Source organism: Gasterosteus aculeatus, chromosome 17, assembly GCF_964276395.1.
Source record: "Gasterosteus aculeatus chromosome 17, fGasAcu3.hap1.1, whole genome shotgun sequence".
NCBI lineage: Eukaryota > Metazoa > Chordata > Actinopteri > Perciformes > Gasterosteidae > Gasterosteus > Gasterosteus aculeatus.
This window is the reverse complement of record NC_135705.1, coordinates 18,932,625-18,957,566: the sequence shown is the minus strand read 5'-3', so window position 1 is coordinate 18,957,566 and position 24,942 is coordinate 18,932,625. Positions and strand designations below refer to the sequence as shown.

The following is a 24,942-nucleotide window of genomic DNA, read 5'->3' as shown; positions in this document are numbered from 1 at the left end:
CAGGACAAAAGTGAACTCTGGAGACAGACGGAGAGACAGGAAGTGGGTGTTTTTGCACTCTGGAATCCCCATTAGCAGGGCGCTGTAGGGGGACGGAGCGGACCTGCCCTGCATTTCTGATTCTCCGATTCTCAAGAATAATATGTGGTGAAATCAAGACTCGGGTGGACGCAACATGGTCCAAACCCGTGCTGTGTTCCCTCCGAAATTTCCCCACATATCTCATCTCTATCTGACAATGGGCTTCACATGCATCAAAATGCAAAGCATTACGTGGCTGGATAAATTAAATTCCTAAAAAAAAAGTGATCACTTTTTGGCCTTCAGATGGTGTTTTTGTACAAAAATGGAATGAAACTGGCCACCGAGATCAAACAAGAAACCTTTTGCGTTCGTTGTGGACAAAAGTGGCAGCGTTTCCAAGCACCAGAGCTCTCATTTGGCCACTGCAACGATCTGACGGCCTTCATATGCTCAGTCCTGGTTCTGCTTTGCCTCCCTCCCTTCCAGCGGGCCAAGCAAAACGGGCTGCCTCCGACTTCAGGTTAGAGGCTGCATTCAAGCCGGATCTGGGTCCGTCCTCAGGGGTCTGAGCTGAAGGAGGTTCTGGTGAACTCGCATGACTTGCACGACGATTTTGCTCGCATTACATCCCCCAATAATGAAAGAGATAAAACAAATCTTCACTCCCTTTTACTGATGTATTTTGGCTAGTAGCCTAAGTATTTATTTGAAACAGGATTACTACTAGTTAAAAATGTAACACAGTAACTTTAACCAAACACAATGAGTCGGAATCTAAATCCAGCAACATAAGGGCCCTGAAGGGGGGCATAAAGCCTTTTCTGTGTTGGTCACCAACATAATGGCGCATTGTGTTTGTGGAGCAGAGCGAGCAAAGAACAACGTGTGCTCTCACTGCTGCCAGTGAGGCCACACGTGGGCACCGGTGGAATTGGAATAGTTGAAAAAGTGGGTTTGGGTTTAGCAATCAGTCGGATGCTCTGACATCCCTCTCTACCGGTCACTCCCATATCACCTTCTGTTCGCTGGTGCACTTTATTTTTAACTTTTATTCTTAATTTAAATTACATTCCTTAAATGTTGTTCTGGCACTATGTTGTCTTATCTGTCGTATTGTCCATTGTCTTGCACCAACCACCAAGTCAAATTCCCTGAATGTCTAACACATTTGGGTATTAAATGTTCCTGATTCCTGATTTAATGGTAATCGTTTTGTTCAATGCAACCACTCGCATCCATTCAGCTAATCAGCTTCTGATTTCATGAAATATGCATGTGCTAGCAGCAGGCGCTTGCAGGGAGCTTTGGTTTCCAGGAGATGTTGCTCGATACAGAGGAGGGACCAGAATTATGCATTGCTCCAAATTGGCTTCCTGTGTCTATATCCCTTTACCCTGCAGATAAAAACTCGTCACAGCAGTACAGCTCAAAAATGTCAGACTGTGGAACTCAACTGAATCAAGACTCAGCCATTGAACCCTCCAGGCTGCACCTCTGCCGATTCAAACCCCCTTTGGTGACAGGAGGACGCACTCCTGCCCTGAGCCGATGAATCGCCCATCAGGTAAAGTTAGCAGAGCAAGAAGCAAGATGGCCACTGCCAAATACTGCACACAAAGGCCAACCTTTGACAAGTGCTTTCAAGGACTGCCAGGGGTGAATGGGAAACCAAAACTATTGCCGTACAGTCTCTGTCCAAATATTTCGATCCTCGATTGCAAAGCAAGGGAACCCAGATGTTCTTCTCCCCAAAAAGTTTGAATACATAATCCCATCGGGGTAAATCTCATCCACTTGAGGATGATGATGCAGGCGCCTGATTCCTCAATGCCCTTTCTTACTGAGGCAGTCCTAATTGAGCTCCATGGCGCACAGCTTAAGCATCCATGCCAGGAGGCCCTCTGGGTGTGGGGCCTGTCTTCATCTGTATCTGTATTTGTTCCAGGACCCGTGGAACCTGAGGTTGCGATGCATCCAACATCATTTCACTGGAAACAAGCTAACTCCATTCGTCGCCGCAGCTAATCAGCATCCCACAACTTCCTGCACTCCCTACAGACCGTGCACTCTGTTTTCCTTTTGTAGTTGAAAGCAGAGACATGGAGGAAGTCTGTGGAGGCCTCTTCTTCTCACTGTGCAATCCTCTCTACTGAAAAACTCCCGGATGACATCTGCTTCTCCTACGACAATACACTGGCCATCTGCAATCCTTTATTCAACAAACACTTTATGGGCCTTTAACCTCTCGTTTTTCCATGAAAAATCGACCAGGCATCTGCTCAGAGGGAAGTTCAAACACTAAAGAGAGGGACGAAAGTGTTTGCAGCGTTCGTTTTCTTGATCTCTTCTTCTCAGGTGTTCCGGCTTTAGCGCTGACTTTGTCAAAGTCCCTGACTGGCTCTTTATTTCAGCCAATAGAAGGTATTTTCCAAAGATGACACGGACATCGGGGTGCATTTGCTGCTTCTATGCTTTTCTGAGAAGGGACAGCATGGCAGCTGAGTCAGGAGCACATCACTGCTGTTGTTTAATCGTGTCCGCAATATCATATGAAAGGTAGATAAAGGAAGATTTATGTATGTCAGTACAGGGATGGCAGGGAACTCATTTTCTTAACTTTGAAATGCAACACAGCAATTGTTCATTTAAGACTAGGAGGTAACACCGACACATTAAGTTGAAAAATGAACAAAACCAAGTGAAAACCCAAGATATGGGTGGACTGTGTGTCATTTATGTGAATTCTTTGACTTTCTGATGCAGTTTTCTCCAGTGGTCCCAGATGTATTTGTTGTGCATTATAAGATAATAAAGGAAATGGTGAAGCTACATTTGATCCATCTCAAGGCATCCAGACGATAATAATAACTCGTCTTCCAGTATGTCACTGTGACATAAACATAAACAGACAGTGGCTTTACGTTTCACTAACCAGGACTCATCAAGGTAATAGCTGAGCAGATGAATGAAAAGAGTTCTCCACGGGCAATGATAGCTTCCGGGAATGACCGACAAAGATCCCTCGTCTCTGCACTGCTGCATTGAACACATACAGACTCTTCCAAATGACTCCAGATGGACCTTTAGACATTCCGACTTGGAACTAACCTTGATCCTGGTTGTCATCACACTGTCGTAAGCACATTTTGAGTGGGTTGGATACATGTCGGCCTTTAATTAAAACCCATGAACAATTCAAATAATACCCTCATTGTCAGAATGTACTCAACTGTGAACAGAAAACTACATTAAGTCCTCAACACACATTTGAAAGTCTTGGCATCGGATTCATTGTGGGGCTTTTTCATTCATGTGTATCTGTTTTGTCTTGGAAAAGTTACTGAGATTTATGTCGTGAGATGAGATTCGTGGCGTATTAATGGGACCCCAGGCGACACCATCTGGCCGTGTTTGGCTCATGCCATCACTGTATCAAAGAAAATAACATCCCATTATTTTCCTTTCATGGGCATTTGTGAATAAATCAAACTAAACTTGTAAAAGCGGAGTGCAGATGTTCATCTATTCTGAAGATATAGACGGAAAACACAGCGTCTGCCTTGGAGAAGAACAATATGGTCGGATCATTCATCAATCAAGGACCATATAAAATTAAGTGTTTCAGGTATTCTCATGAATCAAAATCTACTCTGGAAGATTACATTGTATGAATATGAAATAAACTCCAGTCGGCGCCAAACACTGAAGAGATGCATTGATACAGATTACATTTGACAAAATTGATGGTTGCCATAAAAAGTACATTTTATCTAAAGGACACTGGGACAACACTACACTGTACACTGATTCATGCAGTCCAACGGTAACAGAGTATTTGGAGCCCTCATGAACTTTGCCTTGTTATGGAAGAGTGCTAAGCGGCATCTGCTAGAGAAGCAATCGTCTCATCGGATCTCTACAGCAAGAAGGTGTCGTTGACGCCATGCTAGCTGTTTACCACTGTATCTAGTCATTGTGCTTAAGGCTGTTTAGTCGGCTAAACAAATCAAGAAGAATCTCATTACAGCCACATACGCAGTTGAAATTGAGCTTCGCTTTCACTTCCTAAAACGTTGGTGCATTTGTAAGTGTAAAATGCAAACTGTTTCCTGAAAAGCAGTTGGTGGTCCAGGTGAAGAAAACTGGACTCAACAGTGTCTCGTGGCTTTTAACATTTTTGTTTAAAATCCACACATTTTCATTATTTATGGACTTAAAACGCTCTCAGACGAAACCGACTCACTGATAACATTGGTGAAGCAAAAACACAAAATATTCTTCTTATATCATATAATAACATAATATCTTGCCACTGAGAGACTGCAGTGTTTCTTGGCCCGTTAAGGCAACAGCTTGATTGATTATTGTTCCTTTTGGATTGAGCCAGAAGGCCACGTCTCTGCGGCTGTTGCTGGATTAAAGGACGACGGCTCAGTCTGGTTCCCTGTGTGGTTTCCTGAGACCCCTGAGAGTCCAACATCCAACATGCTGTCCAGCTTCCTGAAGTCCAATCCTGATTTTGTGAATGTAACCGGTGAGAATAAATAACAGTAACCTTGCACAAGGATATTTTGGAAATAGGTTGAATTCCAGACACGTTAACAGCACATTGTCTCTTCTTAATTTGCAAACTTGGAAAGCAGGCTGCTTACTGGGCACCAGCGCCAATAATCACAGTAGGGGATCAACGAATGTTTGGATATGAATCCAGACTTTTACAGTACGCTCATCTGAGCCCCAAGAAAAACTTATGCTCCAGCTGGGAACTGGACTCAAAAGAAGAACTTGTCTCTTTTCACTAGTCTGTTTGGATCACACTGTTCCCAAACACAGGACGTTGTTAAAAGTGTAGCCATATGACAAGTAGATACCAACTAACTATAGTGATGATTAATTGTCATCAAATCTGTTATTACCATTGAAAACCCCCTGAAGAATTAAGGGTTAGGTGTCTGTTAGGTGTTTGAGTTTCTGGGGAAAGACCCAACACAGTGGTTTTTTTGCACAGGGAATAAATCATTTTTTGTTTAACACCACCGATCCGGTCTGGGTTTGGCTTCTGTCTGAGCGAACGGTGACATGTACATTCTATTTGTTTTTGTCTGATGGAACAATCCAGTTGACTTGAAAGTCATTTTTTGCATAGATGGAGGTGTCACAATGTTATTTCAATTCAAATGCAACATGTGCAATTTTATTTGCCTGGTGGAGCGTGAACATTTTTCCTTCTCCAAAGTGGGTCACGACAGAAAGTTTTAAAACCACTGGGTCAATGTATGAAATGAAAGACAAGAACTGGTTATTGTAAGAAAGATGGTGTTTAAATGAAAAGATATATTATAATATTTCTATATCGGTAGATATTCGAGCGAATTCTAGTTTGTACATTTAATAGTGAACTACCGCTGCTGGCTCACCCGCCTCCGTCCCGAATAAAATAAATCTTCGGCACAAGGTGCATGGGATATACTGGGCTGCAAAGGCTTCTTTTGATGTTTTAAACTCATTTTCAAGAAGGCATGAAAAAAAAGTATCTATGAGTTCATCTTTTGGAGACTATATTTTGCGTGAAAAGTATTTACAGTAAGTGTCAGGTTTTAATCAAAGGTCCTTAACCACAGCAACTGGAGTGGAAACACAGTGGAGACGTTTAATCAATAAACCAGGAAGAGTGTGTTGTGACTAATGCTGAATCAGTGAATTTACTATTGTTGGGTCTGTCTGTGTTTCGTTTTTTCCCCCTCCTGGTTGTCAGCTGGTCTTGATGGGGTCGCCGGGCAGTTCCTGCCACCTGCTGCTTATCTTCATGATTGCCTCCACCCACCTCCAGTATTTAAGCCGGCCTGATCTACCAGTTTTCGCCCGTGCGTCAGATACTCCTGCGGTAATCTGTTTCCCGGCTGCTGGTCTTCTGAATAGTGTTTTGGTGGTGTAAAGATTTATACTGTATACTGTCCAGGATTTAACTTCCCGCCATTTACTTCCTCCTCAGATTTTCTTTGACCGGCTCGTCTCCCTGCCCTCGCCAGTTCCTGTCTGGAGCTCCTGCATCCAGCCTCCCAATTTCCATCTTCATCAACCTGTTTAAATAAACGTCTGTACCGAAAGGGGTCGGCCTAGTGGGTATTCGAAAGAACCTTAACAACTACGTCAAACATTATATGTTCCCCCCTGCTAGAGCGTGATGTCCAGGTTGAGACGCGCGTGAACAAAACATGGGATACATAATGTATCCCATGTTACAAAGCAAACTACAATGTATCATACATTGTAATTTGCTTACAGACAGGGACGGAGTGGATTGTGCAATTGCCTTAACATATTAAGGTTAGTGAAACCTATGATCGGCTTCTTTTCATGCACACCTTTACGTTCTTCCTCCATACCTTTTTAAATTCAGTTACTTAGACAGCTGGACGTCCACCCCAAAATCCTCAATTGGTGTCACTTATTTTGATGAACTGAACTCACGGGGTTGATGATCTGTGAAGCACCTCCAGAAGGTGCGTCAGCACTATAGAGCCCTTATACCACCAACGTCACCAAAAACATACGTGTGCGTGGTCTCTTGGTATTTTGCATCCTGCCGTCCAGAGACAGCACACATTAAACATTCTAATACATTGTTAACAGCATCAAAATGTCCCTGTCGTTGTCCTGGGCTACGCCAAACACCCATTTCATTGATTTATTTGATTTAAATGGTCCATGCACCCGTCCATCCATCATCTTTGCTGATGTGAGGGTTTCAGGAAAGAGGATGTTGCATGTGTACAGACTGTAAAGCGATTGAATTTATTCTATTCATCTATCCATCCATCCAACCAACCATCTATCATCTATTCATCTATTCATCCATACATCCGTCAATCCATCTATCATCTATTCATCTATCCTTCCATCTGTGCATCATTCATCAACTAAAATAGATCACATAGATTTCTTACAGCCGCGGCCCGACTCTTTGTGAGCTGGGTTTTGGTTACATGAAGCGCAGTAAACTATCTGCAGATAGATCGATAGACTCACTGCACTTTGATTGAAAGAAATCATCCGCCTAATGTCTTCTAGGGAGGTTGCTGTCCTTCTGATTGTATTCAAGCCCCCTGAGGGCGGCAAGTAAACCAATACACATCAGTGTGAATCTAACAAGAGTGAAACAACTTAATATTCCAGTGGCGTTGCAGGAGAGAAATTGCATAATCTATCATACATTAGGTTGTAAACAATTCCACTGTGAGGCGTTTGCTGAATTGGAGGAAAACAGTAAAGAAATAAATCCTGATTGGTCACTCCAGGAGGTCTGTCTGCATGCAAAAGGAATAGCTCACTGTCACCGCGCAGCGTTCATAGTCATCAGAATCTCACAACGCTAATTAGCATGGAGGGCCGGGGGTGTTATGGAAAACGAGGTTTTGCTGTCAGGAGTTATTTCAGAGCTGTGAAAACACGTCACCCTGACAAGAAATACGGGTCACTCGAATCACAAGTCCATCCTTTTCAGGGTCTAAATCAAGTTTGTACACTTACAGCTGCAGTCATTTGGATTTTTACATTAACATTGGATCAGACGAGTAGGTGAAATGGTGAAAATGTAAAGGTGTGGCTTCTATTGACAAAACCACACAGAATTATCCCCAGAATCTGCAGCCCCCCTCATCTCCATAGAGCACTTATCTGGCCTACTGTTTCGGCCATTCGGCAGCACTCTTTTTGGTTTAGTCTCACCTCTTTATGAAGCATTCTTTTCAGTTCATAGAGAACTAGATGAGCGTGAATACTGGACACATATTTCCGGCGCCACCCATCTGTTCCCAGAAGCAAAGTCAACGGAGAATTGTCTAAATCCTGCAATCAGGCCTCAACTCCAATGGTGGCAAAAATAAGTCTCATTGTCTTTTCAAAAATACAATAGCTTCAAATACAGCACGATGTGGTCCATGTATAGTGAAATACATGCAGAGTGTGCTTCAAGGGGAGGGGGGGGGGGGGGGGGGTATTAACCTTTCAACCACAGAGTAGCCTTTGTGGTTCAAAGGCCACTTCCTCCGTGTTGTGTGGTCTAGTTGTTGGTGTTCTTGTCTCAGAACTTTAAGTTTTTCCTTGTTTTCAGTTCATCAAAGTCAATCGGGACACTTTGGTCCCCTAAAGTGAAGCATGTGGTTGCACATTGTGTCACGCCTTGTCCACTGATTTGAGGATGTAAATTGATTGTTTGATGTCCAACGCGACCACAGAGCAACATCTCCACGGTCCAACGTTAAGTTCCAGCCGTTGACCCTTAAAAGCAAGAAAATAGCCACTTCCCAGGAAGAGTTTTCTCCAGGCCCTTTCATTTCTGGCTTGAAACAGCCGAAACCATCTTTGTATAGGAGGACTTTGTTACACTCCCGAGGCGTAACTTCCTAAAGCCCATACTGACTCAACACCGTCAGCTCTGTGTTTCTTTAAAGAGCAGATGTCCTTGCGACCGGCGAGGTCAGCTTTGGAGAACAATACGAAGGCCTGGCTGCTGTATTGTGAATTTCCTGATGATGCACGGGCACAAACAGCCTGCCAGTGCATACATTATCCACTCAACGTCGGAAACAGATCCTGACCTTGCATTATGCTAAGTGTGGCTGTGATTGATGTTTGTTTTAACACCGGAGGCAAAATCTAATGCTGCGTTCACACGAAAAGCGAAGCAAATTATTCGCTCAAGTAGATTCCGTGCAAAAGACGCAAAAACGCGAAAGGAGCGAAGCAAAAAGATTGTCGTTTTCTTTTCGCCAAAGTCTCAAAAACATTGCGAAAGCCCATCGGCGTCGAGATGCTCGTCATCCCAGCCATCCTCCTGCCAAAGCGTGAATATACTTTATGAAACAGCCGCTCACCAGGGACAGACAGACAGGCGCTCTGCAGCTGTGACTGAACGTCTGTGAGTCAGTTGGTGTCTAACAGAGACGCTGGCACCGATCCGACCCAACAGGTCATCAAACTGGCTGCTGTTACGGGCATGGCCAGAACCCCGGAGCTTTCCCTGGGGTTTCCTCGGGCTATTTTTATTTGTCGATTCCCTCTTTGCAGAAGCCTTTTCGGTTTAAAAGAGGCCTGCCGGCCATCTGGAATGATCTCATGCAACGTCAGGGCTGGAGATCGCAATTGCTGTAGACGTTTAAGACGATCAAGCGTTCCGCCCCAGGCATTTTCCAACCGCAGTTACTAATTTGTCGTATTTGATGTTGCCACCAAGGTGCCACAGACTTGCCATTGCGTGCCAGTGACACGTGTAACCTGAATTTGAAGTTGAATGTACCAAAAAAAACCCCACAATTAACTACACCTAGACTGGAACACGTTTACTGTACTAATTGAGAAGTTTTCACTGTGACTCATGTATCATCTCTGGCTCCATCCATACAGAAAATCTGACATTTTTATTGTAGCAATTATGAGATTTTCCAAAAGTAAATGCTATATAAAAGCTAATATTTGAGGTCCTATGAATATATAATAATTGCACACAATGACTGATGACTAAATGTGTCCTCAACATCTTTTCTGGATCCCATTGATTGTTTCCATAGCGGTTAAGGGAAAGTAGTTAAAAACAGACGTCAGCAGGTCGCATCTGACATTTCTCGCGCGCAGCCGGTTCTGCTCTCGACGCGCGCGCGCGTCGTGAGGGGACGGAGCGCGCGCGCACTCTACGTAGCAGCGCGGATTCTGTAGGAGGAGAAAAAGGGGACACGTTTGCTTTCTGTTCGCCGGTTAACGACCAATAACCCGAGCGTTCAGGCCGCCGGGGCGGGTTAAACGTTAACCGTCTCTCTTCGTTATATTAACGTCACTCTCTCCCGCTGCGGTTCGGTGACGCGGCGGCATTCTGCGCACGGTGACAGGTGAGACACGCCGGATGGGACCGAGTGTCTCATCCAGGCAGCCGGTTTGCAGACTGTCTCATACGTTGGCCGAGGGGACGTTGCTGTCTTTGACTGTAGTGTCCCGGCCCAATTATAACACATAACCGGGAGCGATGTGCGCGCGTCTGTCGGCTCGCGCACTTCCTCGTGCAGTTGCGTCTGTGAAAAAAAATAAAAAAAATGTAAACAGGCCACTGCGCATGCGCGAGATTTAGACGAATCACGTCCACCTTTTCGCTTCTGTGAAGTTAACATTTCAATTCTATGAAGTAGTTGCTAAAAGGTTGCTCATTTAATTCTTTGAATAAAAAAAACATGAATTCTTATTTTTAACAGAGTTAAGAATGACCTGAGGCAGTGCATTTTTACACTAGTTCACTTTACGTGTAAATTCATTTTGTGGTAATATTTTTGTCGTTCCCCTCCAGATGAAAGTAGCAATGACTGAAAAGCATGGCTGACAAACAGGACAATGAAGGTAAAAGGAGGTGAGCAGCACAGCAGGACACTTCCAAGAATGCGTATCAGACCACAGGGGAAAGGGCTCTATGTAAAATGCAATGCAGCGGTGGTTTAATTTTATTTATTTATTCATTCTTATTTATTTTCAGCTCCCACTGCACTGCATTGCACGCCTGCATCCCAAGAACAGCCCTGCCCATTGTGTACCACCCAGACTACAACATCACCTTCATGGGCCTTGAAAAGCTCCACCCGTTTGATGCTGGGAAGTGGGGGAAAGTCATTCACTTCTTGAAAGGTGAGAAAAACGAGAGAAAGAGCGGCAGATGAGGACATCGTGTGTAACCCCCCACGACCCCCTCCGGCTGACGCATACATATGGGAGTCAACCGTAAGAGGTAGAGAACAAAGCGGAGAGAGAGAGAGAGTGGAGAGGTGAGATGTAGTTGCTGGAGAAGTGGAGATGCAGAGCAATAGAAGGCAGATCGTTGGAGTGCGCTCGCTGTGGGAGTGTGTGTCCGTCTGCAGCGTCGACGGGGCTTAGCATTCCAGGCCGAGGGGAAAACAGTTGCCAGAATAACTGGCTCGACTTCCAATAAAAGATGGTCTGTGCTGCTGGTAGTGGCAGAAAGGAGGGGAGGATTTTTGCAGATGAGACCATTGCACAATTGGAGAATCAGTCTAACAAAGTCAAGTGGGATCTGATAACAGCAGCTCTGTCCTCCACTGGATGGTGGCAGAAAAAACAGTCCCCATTTGCAGCGGCTGATTTGAGTAAATAATGAGCTAAATAAAGCAAAGCAAGTGGAGTACGACTACTGTACTGCACTGACCAACAACACTGTTAAATAAGTTGTCAGTTCCAGTGTGATAGCTAGTTATTGCACCGTGTCTTACCAGTATTCATATATTGCATTTTGTACAGAAGTGCGTTAAACACAATTAAAAAAATGGTCTCTTAATTCATGTTGACATTGATCCAAATGGTCTGTATTGTATTTTAATTGACAAGAAATGAATATGCGGTGAGGTCGTTACTGTTTGTGACTAGTTATCATTCATTTGGCCGTAAAGATTGAAATCAGATGAAAGATTTCAATAAGTGAATTTTGTTATCACACAAATACGTATTCAATATGTAATTACATTGATTTGTCACCCAGCCCTGGTTGCCTTACTCAGTCTGCTTTTTATTACACTAGATGCCATTTGGCTGACGCTTTTTATCCAAAGCGACTTTTTTAACCCATGTTTTTTTTAAATATTTTGCCCGGGGATCAATTAGGGGTTGAGTGTCTTGCTCAGGGACACTTTGACATGGGACATGTGGCAGCCGGGGTTCGAACCGCCAACCTTGCGGACTCTCTCTACTACATGCGCCACCGCCAGTTTTATATAAGTTTGTTGCTTGTTGAAAAAGCTTTTGCTCTAGTTAACTCTTAACTCATGAAACAATGCCTTTGGTCTCAGAGGAGCAGTTTGTCACTGACGGGAATATCGTGGAAGCCCTGGAAGCGACCAAAGAGGACCTGCTGGTGGTTCACACTCAACGCTACCTGAACAGATTAAAGGTAGCTTTGCTTAATCTCAGTGCACCTCTCGTTGTGAGAGCATGGCGTGTTCACTAAACTTCAGCTCAAGATAATCTCACAGGAACTCATGCTCTTCCGTTTTATGTTCTGTGTGCAAAGTGGCCTCCTCTCACAGTAAGATTAACAACACTCTTTGATGATAGAAGGGTACCAGTTTAGGATCTCTTCCAGATCGCCTTGTTTTTGTGTGTCCCAATACCGGTTTTTCTGTGTAAGCCCACTGGCAGCATCGTCTTTAGTCCACCTTTTGTATCCCGGCCCTGGTGGGCACACATTAGAACCCTCTGCTTGCCGTTCAGTGGGCCGAGGGTCCATCTGTGGCTTTGTTTTCCTGACAACGGACACACAGCCCAGATAGAAAAGGTCCATTGTACATGGCGTCTGATCTCATTCCGTTTCTCTTTCAGTGGTCGCTGGTGGTGGCGGCGATCACAGAAATCCCACCTCTGATGTTTCTGCCTAATTTCCTTGTGCAGCGGAGAGTGTTGAGGCCTTTGCGGACACAGACTGGGGGAACAATAATGGTACGTTTCCTTTTCATGTTGCTGCATGTCTCTAGCTGGTGACATTAACATATTTGAACCCATCTTCCTTCCATCTGCCTTCATTTGTTGCAGACAGTCAAAGACATAGGATCACGTCTTTATTTGATAGCAGAACACTATATAGTCTCTGTTCTTTGTCACTAAATATGCGCTTCCGCTGCTGACCCTAACGGCCTTCACGGCGTTTGCAAACCACACTCCATTCACCACCCTTGGTGCCTATTTGGCTAGAAATCTGCGTATAAGACATTTCACATCCCGCCAAAAACCAATTAAAGTTGTGTTGCTGCCCGAGTTAAAGCCCTGAGTGTACTGATACTTCTGTCAGCTGTTAGACAAACACATCTTCCAAACAAAGAAGGTTAACCATTTAGACTGTGATGTATTAACTGTCAAGCTCTGTAAAACCCACTTCTTTCAAACCCCACAACAAAAAGCTACGTATGAAAGCAATCGCCTCGCAGTTGTTGTGTAACACATTCCACGCAATCCTTCCACGCTACACTTTCAATAAACCAAAACCAAATGAAGCTGTCGAACCACTTTTGTTTGGTGAGGCACAGCAGTGTGTAGCCTACAGGGGTCGTGTGTTAGCCGTTAGCGCACGGTTTCCCCCTGCTAGCAGTGAAGTTAGTGTCTGCTTCAAGCTCCATTAGCTGTTGCCTAATGGCCACACACAACTTCCAAACAAATATGAGTTGGAGGAGCAATGAAACGCTCCTGCTGGCCGAGGTGTTCTGGAGAGAGAGAACCTTCAGCAGCTGAGCTGCAGGGAGTGTGTACGCTAGCTCCGTTAGCCATTAGCACCGGGCCGAATCCGCACTAGCCCAGCACATGGTTCACTCGGCTGCAGCGCTGTCAACGAATATTCTATATTTCAATATATATTATTATTATATATAACAGCAGTTTTTAACAACTATTCAAATGTGAAAATTAATATTCAAATATTCTTAAATTGCTTCCACAAAACTCTTTCTTTTAAAGCGAATATTCAAACGTAATTATTGAGCAATTTTGACAGCATTAGACTGTTGCCCACAACACACTGCTTTATTTTTGATCAAAACCCTTCCTAGAGAGGCTACATCTTTTATACTGCTAAAAGTGTGCGTGTGAAGTGAATGCCTGCTGTGGGGCGCGGTTTGCGCCTGCTGAGGAGGAATGACTTCCTTGGAAAAGCCTGTAAATTGTTCCTTTTCTTGGCGCTTGAGAACGACGTGTTGTGACGAGAGAATGAAATAGTAGGACCAGGTATGTTAAAGATGAGACATCATATCGTATCACACACTCACAGTAAGACAGAAGGATGAATGTGAGCAATGTGTCAGGCTTCACTTGGGTTTCCATAAGTAGAAAGGAAGATATCTTGTATCTGGCAGGGGGGTCAAACTCTATGACAGAGAGGGCCAAACTCTTTAACTGGTACCATGTCGAGGGCCAAATAGAGCTAACATTTCTTCAATGCAAACAGAAAACGTGTTTAGGTAGGCTACATTCTACGCACATGTAATCGAGGTAGATGTTTGGACTCGTCTCTTGTGCATCAGTAAGACAACTCTTGAGTGGGTTGTTGTTCATCTTCATCACACAGAAAAGAGCAGCATGGAGGCAGCGCTAGGGCATCGATTCGGGGACACATCCATTCATTTGCTACATTTATGGTCACCAATTAAACCCCCAGAGCGTGTCCTTGGACTGTGGGAGGAAGCCCACGCAAGCACAGGGAGACCATGCTAACTGGTTTCTAACCCAGGACCTTCTTGCTGTGAGGCAGACAGCGCTAACCACCGCAACACCGCGCCGCCCTCTTATTGTTTTCGGGAACATCGTCGGCTCAATTTGGATGTTCACTGGAGCCTTTTTCCATGTCAATTGCTACACAAACTGCGTAAAAACGCTCAGTTTATCGGCACGACGGGCAGTCGGGAAACACGGCGGCGGAGACGTGGTTTGTCGCTGCGTGGCAACACGTAAAGTGACCAAAGCCTCCTTGCTGCATCTGAGACCCTGACAGAAAGCGGTCAGTGCATCGTCCTCGAGTGTGGACGTCCCCGAAGCTGGAGCCTCACCCACTAAGCTGCGTCGTTATGTCGCTCATAAAGGACGGCTCGCATTGCCACTTTGCGTCCCCAAGTTCTGTAGTGTCTTTTCCTTTTGTTCAGTGCAAATCTCTAGATAATTGTTGGGTGATTAACCATTAACTTGACATGAAGGTTCTATCCCGATGACCAGAAAGCCGTCGTATTTGCAGTGATGAGACCACATGTTCTTGGAGTATTGGAATTGAAACACAAGGGATCATCAGAAAATGGATACAGGCCCTCACACGTTTCCTGTTGTCTTCTCGTCGGTTCAGAAGCTCTGTAGGTTCTCCACGTGGTCGGAGGGCAGTAAAAGTTTCATTGTGACCTTGAAACATCCTTATGATTCCAGACAGTTCTTCAGTGAACCCAACTTATTTCTTGTGAATGCCAAAGCCCCTCAATGATTGTCCCTGTATTTTCCTGGATAATTGGGGAAGGGCTGTTCTCTCATAAATTAATGTTTCACTCATCTTTACCCATCGGTCTGTGTTGATTCGAACTAAGCTGAAATCTTTCGTCCCCCACAGGCAGCAAAGCTGGCCGTTGACCGAGGATGGGCCATAAACGTAGGTAAGTGAGTTTCTAGTAGATACTTTTAAAACGCAAAAAGGGGCCGTCGATCGCTCTGCACCGTTACTGTCAAAGACGAGGCCGCAAGCTCTCCGTCCAGATCTTCTTTGCACCTTCTGTTGATGAAGTTTACTTTGGGGTTCGAGGGAGTCCTCCCTCCTTACAAGTCCTTCTCGTGGCTTCCGTCCCCAAAGACCGGTCCGGCCCTTCCAGCTCGGTGCTGTCCTCTCTCGTCGTTCCCCTTGGCAGCCAGGTGCTCTGGCTTTTAAGCCCTGCTGCAATGAAATGGCTTAAACACCTACAGCTGGTTGTGCCGTGAGGCATTCTGGGGGCTGTAGTGTGGGGTGGGGCAAGCGATCCTGTTTGGGAACGTAGCAGCCTTGCACCACGTGTCCCCTTGTGATGCCACACAATAAAGATTAAAAAAAATCGTATTCAAATGTGTCTGACATGTGCATATTGAGTGCGTGGACCCCCCGAGGACGTGGAGGTTGAGGCTGTTTATGGAGGCCAGCCAATGATTGGTAATCATACTTCATCCGTCGCCTCTCTGGCCTTTATTAGTATTCGACTCTTCCCGCTGGCTTAATGAACAGGAGCATAGCAGGCCGTAGGGGAGTACAACTCCTAACCTGAGTTAATCCTTTTCATCCCAATTTGAAGAAAGTCTCTTCACAATCTTTAAAAAAGAACAGGAAGAAATGCTTATCGGCACTGAAAAACATTTCAGTCGCATTTCAGCGGCCCCATTCCGGTGTGACGAGCGGCATTGAACTCAATAACAGGCGTTTTGAAATGATGGAATCTTTTCAGTTGTGCGGTGAGCTGTTTGGCTCGTCTGCTGCCCCTGACATTGAGCCTGGTGGGTTTCCTCTTCCCCAGGAGGAGGCTTCCACCACTGCTCCAGCGACAAGGGAGGGGGCTTCTGCGCCTACGCCGACATCACTCTGGCCATCAAGGTAACGGGCCGTGGCTCAAACGCAGGCCAGGACCCAAAGAAATGAGAAATGGCGCTAAGATACATTCAATATAGTTGTGTTGCTGTGGCCTTCTTTGCTCTGCTATGGTCGACAGCTTATGGCGGGTAATGCTAGTTCATTTTAGCAAATTAAATACTAATCCTCTGATAAGGCAGAGTGTATTTCGGCAGCCTGGGGCCTTTTTTGTGAAATTTTTATTCTCATTGGGAAAGCGTCAAATGTGTTTCTGTGTAGTGAACGTGGCTTTATCCACAGTGGTCGCCGCAATCCGACCCGGAAGCCGCCAGCGGGTAAATTTGTGCAGCACTTAACAGTTCAGTTGTAGTGAACAAAAATTGCATTTTTAGGAAGCTGTTATTTGTGTAAAGATAACCTCAGAACTCATTTGGGGGTCGCCTAGCAACACTCTCAAAACCCTCCGACGGGGCCGTGATCAACCGAGCGATCAAAGGTCAATAACACATTGAGCTCCAGCTGCTGATTGATAAAGTTTATGTAGTTCACCGCTATTGAAAATGGCTAATATCGTTCAAATGTGACTCAATGCGAAAAATTAGCTCTGTGTTTGGTATGAACGGCCCTTTATCCTAAAACGACTACATTGGCTGCTTCTTTAATGCTCTGCAGCCGATGAACACCGAGCTCTTCAGGCTTGAGTTAAAGCAGACAAACATGAAAGGAGCCGCGTGTTTAAAGGCAGCTATTGAAGACGTTCTGTTCCATATGAGTAAGACTGTTAACCAGTAGAGGATTTGAGTGGAAAGAGGGTTTTTTTGTGTGGACGTTTCTGCAAATCTGCTGAAACGTAATGAAATATCCAGACGGTGAGTGTGTCATCTGGCCTTTCAGTTCCTGTTCGAGCGAGTGGAAGGCATCTCCAGGGCTACCATCATCGATCTGGACGCTCATCAGGTGAGCCGACGGCATTGTCGCCCCCCGCCGCGTCGATGTGGAGCGCTGCCCCTCCTCCCTCCCCCCACCCCCCCAAGGGCAATCAGCGAGGCTGCCCCGGTGGGCCGAACTGGCCTTACTGTCATATTCCGTGGAATGTTTCTGAAAGCTCTCCCTCCACCGGCAATCAGCTGAGTGCATGCGGGTAATGTTGGACTATCGCTGGGCTATGGGCCTTAATAATGTCAGCTACCCGTGTGTTCTGGCTTCTTTACTCCGTGATGTGTTTTACAAAAAGGGGCTGCAGCACCACTGTTGTCATTCAACTCATTCTTCGATTTGGCCAATAGATCCATCCGATTTTATCATCATTTGGCAGGCAGGGATTCAATTCTTATTGACCCACGTGACTGTCTCCCATTGACTTAAATCATTAAAAGATGTCTCTATGAATTCCCTGTTGCAACAATGACAAATCGCGTGTGGTGTTTTGAATCCAGCAAAGTCGAATGCAATTCCTCAAATAAATTCAAACCTTTCCCAAAAATGAATGTTTTGAGCAAAAGAGATGTGAGCTGTGTTGGATTCCGTCTGAACTACTAGCAGAAAGAAACGCAGGTTTGCCGGGGGGTTCTTAAAATGTCCCATTTGTCCTTTCCTGGCTGCTATCGCTCATTGGTAACGACGGGCCTCTCCCTATTGAAACAAGTATCCGATCAGCTGCTGAGTAAATAATTCATGAAGAAACAATGAACAAATCTGCTTGGAGGTGGTTCTGAAGTGCCCCTCTCTGCAGATAATTGGGCAAGAGATAAATATTGGGGATAAGCAGTAAAAGTTTGTTCACAGAGATGGGAATCCTCATGGGAATCAGGATTATGACCTAGACAGCCGTGTTGCTTATTCACCCAGTCAGCAACAAAACTATAATGAAACACCTTAGGTTCAATTTATAACAAGCTCTGCTAGATCCCTGCTGTGAAGGCACGTCGCCATCCGTCTTCCGTGAGCAGCGTATACGCTGAGTGAGACAAAGCACCCGGACGAAGGATTTTAATACGTTTTTACCTCCATGCAAGACAACGCCATGTTACTCTTTACCTCATTGAAGGGAGAGACAGTCGACCTTCTCATCAACACTGGGCAACAACACAAACATGAATACTACTACTACTACTACTACTACTTGGACAACTCATTGCCGGGGGATGGGCCGTGGTGCTGTGGTGTTTTTTTTGGGGGTGGATTTCCCCTTGTGTCACCCGGAGGGCTGACGGAGGAACATGACGGCCAAGCCATGTGAAAACACGGAGCATCCATGCTACAGTTCTAACAGCGCTGCTATCCATTCTGTAATAATGTGCACGGGAAAACCCACTACAGCTCCAGCCCTTTGCTACAGTCCTGATAGATGGTTCTAGCATGTGAGACCCCACATATGTTAGAACTTGCTTTAGGCGTGTTGGGAGCTGGGACTGAAGCCTTTTGGCTGACACTAACAAATGGCAGCGAGGCGGTGATCTTTCATTGTACAGTATGTGTGGACGAGGACGAGACCGCCGGCAGCAGATGAGCTGATTTACAGTCTCAGGCCGTCTCTTCCAGGCGAAGCACAGCAGGGAGTTTCTGTCTCGAGTCTCGTTTGCAGGTTCATCCATGTAGTACATAGTCCATATTTACCCTTTTTATATGGACTACGTATAAATATACTGCTGCCCAGGTTTTCACACGAAGGCATACATTGTAATACATTGCTTAAAAATGTCAGGGGCCACGCTGCCTGCTGAACTTAGCAATGGAAATAAGATCTTTACATACACACAACCAGTAGCAAGGAAGCCAATAAGCAGAATTAAGTAAGTAGTCATTTTAATGTGTGATGCCTTCAGTCAACAACAAACTAACACACAACGGGCACCAGATGGTCCTTAATCTGGTGCCACTCAGTCAGGTGGGCACGTGTGTTTGAGTGTGGACCGCGGGCGGCTTTGTGTCACAAACCAGAGTGAAAAAAACAATTACTCCGTTGGGTTTGTGATGTTTAAAGAAGCACCGCCGGTGCTTTTTTTTCTTCTTCTTCTTTCTGTGTTTCCAGGGAAACGGACACGAGCGTGATTTCCTGGACGACGGGCGGGTGTACATCATGGACGTGTATAACCGCCACATATATCCTGGGGACGGTTATGCCAAGCGTGAGTCATCAGGTTGCTTTTTAACCTTCGTATTTCTAGGAAGAGCTAACATCTGCACACCAACATCTGGCTACATCGTCGTAAGTAGAAGACAATAGAAGACAGTTATTTACATTCGATATTATATAACCTTTGCGTTCCTAACAATGTTGTGGTGTTGAAAGGACAGTTTTCCCTCACTTTGAAAATACTAATTGTGTTATTCAGGAATCCGGATAGTTTTGGTATACTTGCTGAATATACAGTATAAGTGTACTGTCATAGCGACATCACCCATTGGTTTGGGCACTGCTGTTTTGAATCATTGGTTTGGACGTTGACATCAACCGACGTAGAGACGCTGTATTCCTCCCATGCTGCAGAAGTGGAGTCCTTTTCTCATAAACTATCTAAGCAGACTTCTTCAGCAAGATTTTCGTCCGCTTCCTTCCGTAGTTTGTTTGAGAGAAAATAGTTACTAGATGACACAAGATCCATGGCTTATTCACACGGACCGGGTCACTGTTCCTCGAGAGATCCATTGCTTTTTTTTGGCATTATGAGCACCAAAGGACAAAAGCCACCTCTTTCCAATGAACGACGAGAGACGGCAGGTCCGTCACACTAGAACAACCCAGGCAGATGTTTGTATTCTGGTGGCAAAGCCCCACCCTGCTCCTGAGGTCTGCTCAGAGGTCGGGGTTGATGTTGGAGTGGAGGGGGGCCGTAAATGTCCCTCGGTGCAGATTGAGTTGTGCTGTGATTTCCCCCCCCGCGAACCACCTCCTCCTTCTATTAGCCCCCAGCAGGACTCCACATACGAGAACAATCACAGCACGCTGATCCGTCAATGCGTCAAAGCCGAGCCGACAGCGACCACATGTTACGCCTGGATGCTAACAACACACAACGTCACAGTTTAGAAAAAGCTCTCTTCTGCCTGGCTGACTTCCTCCCTGCAGCTAATTTAGTACTTGAATCGTCTCTTCCCCTTAATGAAGTGACATGAAATGTACATCCTGGCTTGTTCAAGATAAAAAAAAAAGCTTCTTCCAGTTTTTTCCTTCTGCTTTCAAAGACCAAAGCTTGGACTTTTTAGTTTTTTATTCCATTCGTTGCTCTTTTCTTAATACTTTTTAAATTTTAAAACATTTGTTCGAATGACTTGCCATTAATTATTGAAAACACACGTACTTAAGTGAAGCATTGCTGCAGATTTTCTATAGACAGAGAAACACATTGCACATTATATAGAAATTCACCTCGCAGAAACGTTTTAAGGCTTCATTCTGCCTCGTGCAGCAATGTTTATCTCCACCTACATACGAAGGTGCTTTATTGTTCTCGCCAGGAGCCATAAAGAGGAAGGTGGAGCTCGACTGGGGCACCGAGGACTCCGAGTACCTCCAGAAAGTAGAGCTGCACACCGACGGGGCGCTGAATGAGGTCCGCCCCGACATCCTCGTCTACAACGCGGGGACGGACGTCTTGGACGGAGACCCCCTCGGAGGACTCTCTATATCACCAGAGGTGCATTTCAGTGTTAAAGTTCAGCACTTTCACCGATATGTTGCATGTTTCACCATTTGAAAACATGTGGAACCATCAAAATTCAAAGAAGTAGAAGAAGATTTTCCAAAGTGACTTTAATAACACAAAATAACGACGTGAGCTGCACGTTTTACAGCTTCATTTAATTCAAAAAGGCCGTAGCCAACAGCAAATAAGATAAAAGACATAAGTCACACAAGTCCCCTCAACAATGAGTCCCAATGCATCAGTTCTGTTCATTTCAGATGTCATTACATACAGGTTCAAAGGTAGAGCGACGTCCTCTGAAAAGATGCTTGTCTCAGTGTGAGAAGACGTGTCTTATTGTGGACAGGCTCAGCTGTGTTGGTCACGTGACCACTTTGTCCAGCTAGTTTGTCATGAATCTGAAAGCACACAAGGAGCTGATCTGCATGAGCCAGATTTATTACAGATGTGTGTGGGTAGCAGAGCTAATTTGTGGCTTTGGGCCGTCGTTTCGCCTGGAATCGGATGAATAAAAGCCTCTTGGTGCAGCTTCAGTAATTGTTCCATAAAGTTGTGGTTGAACGCGTGTTTCTGTCATGCAGAACATTCCGTCATTATGCTACAAATTGCTCCATAATCAATGAGATTTTGGACACAAGCTGTTCCGACATTCAATCAAGGGCGTTTGCCGGCGGCCAGATAAAATTCAGGTACTATTCAACAGTTTGATATTTAGCCAAACACATTATAACCACTGAACAGAAGTTAGTCCTGGGAAAAGTTGTCACCGAAGCCCGCAGCTAACCGCGTTAGCTTTGACCAGCAGACGGAAAGCCAGACGCAGCATCTCATTAACATTCATTTTACAACCTCTTTCGAACCCGGCTGCTTTTTAGGCCCCTGCTCAAAAATTGCATAACCATGATGAAAACAGTCTGACACTCTGCGTGTCACAATAAAGGGAACGCTCGTGAGGTTTTGTATATATGTACATATGTCGCAGTTCAAGACAAAATAATGCTCGCATGCTCCACAAATGGAAAAAGTTTGATGTTTGCCTGAATTAGGAAGAACTTTCAGGATGATCATCCATTTTGAATTATAATATTAGGGCTCCAAACCTCTACCAGATTAGACAATATGTTATCATTCTCTCTGCAGCGGTTTATTTTGACAAAGTGAAGATCACATTTTGCAGGTTGTGCTTTGGCCAGTGCAGGATTTGTGTTTTGTTTTGCTCTCGTCACCCCAAAACAAACACGTAAACAAACACAACTCGGCATTAATTGTCATGAATTGTGCCGAATGCCCTCACGGAGCCCCTCCTCTCGTCCTTCTCTGCCAGGGCATCAGGAAGCGGGACGAGATCGTGTTCCGGGCCGCCAGGCGACGGGGCGTCCCCATACTCATGGTGACGTCCGGGGGTTACCAGAAGAAAACCGCTCGCATCATCGCCGACTCCATCCTCAACCTTCGCCTTCAGGGCCTGATCGGAGCGGAGGCCCTGGAGGGGGAGGGTTCATCGCCGTCGCCGCCGGCGACCAGCATGATGCTCTCCTCCGCTGCGTCCGCCGCGGTCTGAGACGCTGTGACCACCGCTCACATTTAAAGACGCTCCGCTTGGACGGTGAGCCGCACTGTGCGATTATTGTAGAGTTCAGACGGAGGTCAACCAATGCTCTTTTGCACCTTTACACTAACAAACTGCACTTTAGAGAAGTGTTCTGTTCTCCCAGGAAATGTAATAATGTATAATCTTTAAAAGATGTTGTACATTACCAGTCCATGAAATTGAAAAGGGGGTTTGATGTTCTGACAGATGGGAAAGCATGATAATCATCCCCATATTCATACAAGTTAATACATCTTAGAGGTGAAACACGAGATGCTTTCACACGAAAACTAATTTGTTTTATTACTTCCAGTGTAAATTTGTGTTTTTCCTCTCGGCGATGTTGTATTCATAAAAGAGTTGACGGCGTCTCATTAATCAGTTCAGCTAATCATTACTTTCTTTGCTTCAATCCACTCGATCTTTGCAGTTGGCGTTTGAAGGGAAGGTGCTGTGACGTTCGGTCTTTTGAGCCCGAGCACTCTGGGCTTCAGATTAAAGCGCAACTCGCCGACGCGTTCAGCAGATAATGAGCCGGCCTGTTTTCCTTCTCGTGACTTTGCTGAAGTCGGACAAACCGAGCTCTCTCCTAAATATGTTTATGCACGCAGGGCTTTCTGTGAAAGGAGACTAAATATACAAAAACTGTTTATTGTTGTTTATTTACTGTTTGAGCCGATTATTCCGGTCATGGGTTTTATTTCTGTGGTTGTTTTGCTAATAATGATAATAGACTGGAATGGAGAAAACGCCCTTCGTTTAGTTCCCTGAAGCATATTTCACTGTCCTCGGCTCTGGCTCCTCCCCTAAACTTTATGGGGTCAAGTTCCAAAAGTCAACGGTGTATTTTTTTTTTCTTTGCTCCGCGGTTTCTCAGGCCAAAGTCCCGCCCTGCCTCTTTCCACTACTTTAGTTGCGCTGACACCAATGACAACCAACGGGTCGTTTGGCCTCGGCGACGCGGCAGACGCCGCGGGGGCCACTGAGCGAGCAGCCGCCTGTTTGTGGATGTGGGGAGCGAGAGCGTTTTTGGCTGCACGCCTCGCGCGACGCGCCCCTACAGGTGCACTGCTCGGCGGCGAAGAGACGCGTAGGTTATCGGATTCACGGTGCCGTGCTGAGTACGGTCAGGAAGAACAGCCGGACGATACAAAGCTGTGGACCAAACCAGAAGAGGTGTCGGCGTCCGTGCGTCTTAATGAAGGAATCCTCTGTGATTTTCCTCCGCTGCTCCGGCTTTCTTCTCTCTGGTCGTTAAAGAGTCGAGTATCACTCAAACGATAAAAAAAAAAAACCTCCTTTGAAGAGCACGAAAAGCACTGTTCGGTTCCTCATCCAGGATGCTGGTTGGACGCGTTCATAATGAAGGGGGGGGTGTTGGGGGGGGGCCTCGGGGGTCAGTGCTAATTAGCTGAAACCCTTCATCTGGCGCGCTGCTCTTGAATGCGGCTGAAAGGGTGAATACCCTTTAATTAGGCTCCTGAACATATCACTCACTCAATAATGTCCCCAACTCGGCAAGAAACCGCCGCGTGGGTCATTTGGTACCATGAATAGAGCGCTGTTTCTCTGAAAATGTTTCATTTCTGAAAAATTGCCCCGGCTTCTCTCCAAATGACGTGCGCTCGTCCCTCTGGACGCGTCACCAAGTGGTTTCTCTTTTTTTTTTTTCAGCACGTTTAAACCGATCCACTCTTCTCTTCGATGTATTTGATCAAAAATTCTTTTTCATTAAGGAACAATCACAGTACGAATCTAAACGCTCAGTTGACACAATCGACAAGTATGAAATGTTCGTCATTTCTTCCAGCGGGTGGGAGGGAGGGAGGGAGGGAGGGAGGGTCTTCACGTTTCTTTCCACCGCGTGACAGCTGAGCAAAACGTTTGATGTTGTTTTAACGAAAAAACAAAACTGTCCAAAGTTCTGGTCCGTTTGTGTTAAGTAAATGTACCTTTTTATCACACATACATTTCAAACTGTCCAGCAGCATCTTATTGCATCGTTTTTGACAGACGTTTAATCCTGTAGGGCCTCACAGTTCTGGCTGGAAGAACAAGGACAGACACACTATGATTTATGACTTTATGGTGGTTTTTCCTCGCTGCAGTGAAGCTTTTTAGTGGTTTGTTTCTAACAGCATGCAGTACAGATTATATAGTGTGCTTCTTTCCTTCGGGCTGTAGATCACCAAAGGAATCTGATGAACAATAAGCCCAAAAGCAGTAAATAAATCCAGGGAGCCTTAACGACTGCTGGATTTCATTCACTCTGATTTCATGTCTTGTGAAAATCCATACGATGCCTTAAGTTTGTTTCACAGAAGCGTAGTGGGCCGTCTTTTTGTTTCCTATCCCGTCTTTTACTGTCCAATGTTATGCACCAACCGCCATGTCAAATTCCTTGTATGTCTAACAAATTTTGGCAATAAATGTCTCATTCCTGGTTTGATGCCGTTACCAATTCTGAATTATTCTAATTCGTGGCTCTTGAGGCTCCATGAAAAGGCAAACTTGTGTTTCCAGTCGTGCTAATTACCTTAGTGCTGCTGTAAAAAAAAAAAAAAACCCGCCAACTTGGATGTAAT

At 45.3% G+C, this 24,942-nt stretch overlaps 1 protein-coding gene across 5 annotated transcripts; it reads left to right on the top strand.

Annotated features, from left to right (window-relative positions):
• The first annotated feature begins 9,689 nt into the window (after positions 1-9,689).
• hdac11 (histone deacetylase 11) lies at positions 9,690-23,632 on the top strand. Of its 5 annotated transcripts, none has more exons than XM_040204643.2 (12): positions 9,695-9,908; positions 10,358-10,417; positions 10,541-10,689; positions 11,862-11,962; positions 12,391-12,507; positions 15,143-15,185; positions 16,068-16,144; positions 17,015-17,077; positions 19,152-19,248; positions 20,579-20,757; positions 22,091-22,372; positions 22,788-23,632. In XM_040204643.2, exons 2-11 carry the CDS (start codon positions 10,383-10,385, stop codon positions 22,325-22,327), a joined length of 1,098 nt encoding a protein of 365 aa, XP_040060577.2. In that variant the 5' UTR covers positions 9,695-9,908; positions 10,358-10,382; the 3' UTR covers positions 22,328-22,372; positions 22,788-23,632. The 5 variants fall into 5 exon arrangements, with proteins under 5 accessions (XP_040060576.2, XP_040060577.2, XP_077948639.1 ...); XM_078092511.1 differs by having other exon boundaries at positions 9,830-9,908; positions 10,358-10,407; XM_040204642.2 differs by lacking the exon at positions 22,788-23,632 and having other exon boundaries at positions 9,690-9,908; positions 22,091-22,726.
• The last annotated feature ends 1,310 nt before the right edge of the window (positions 23,633-24,942 follow it).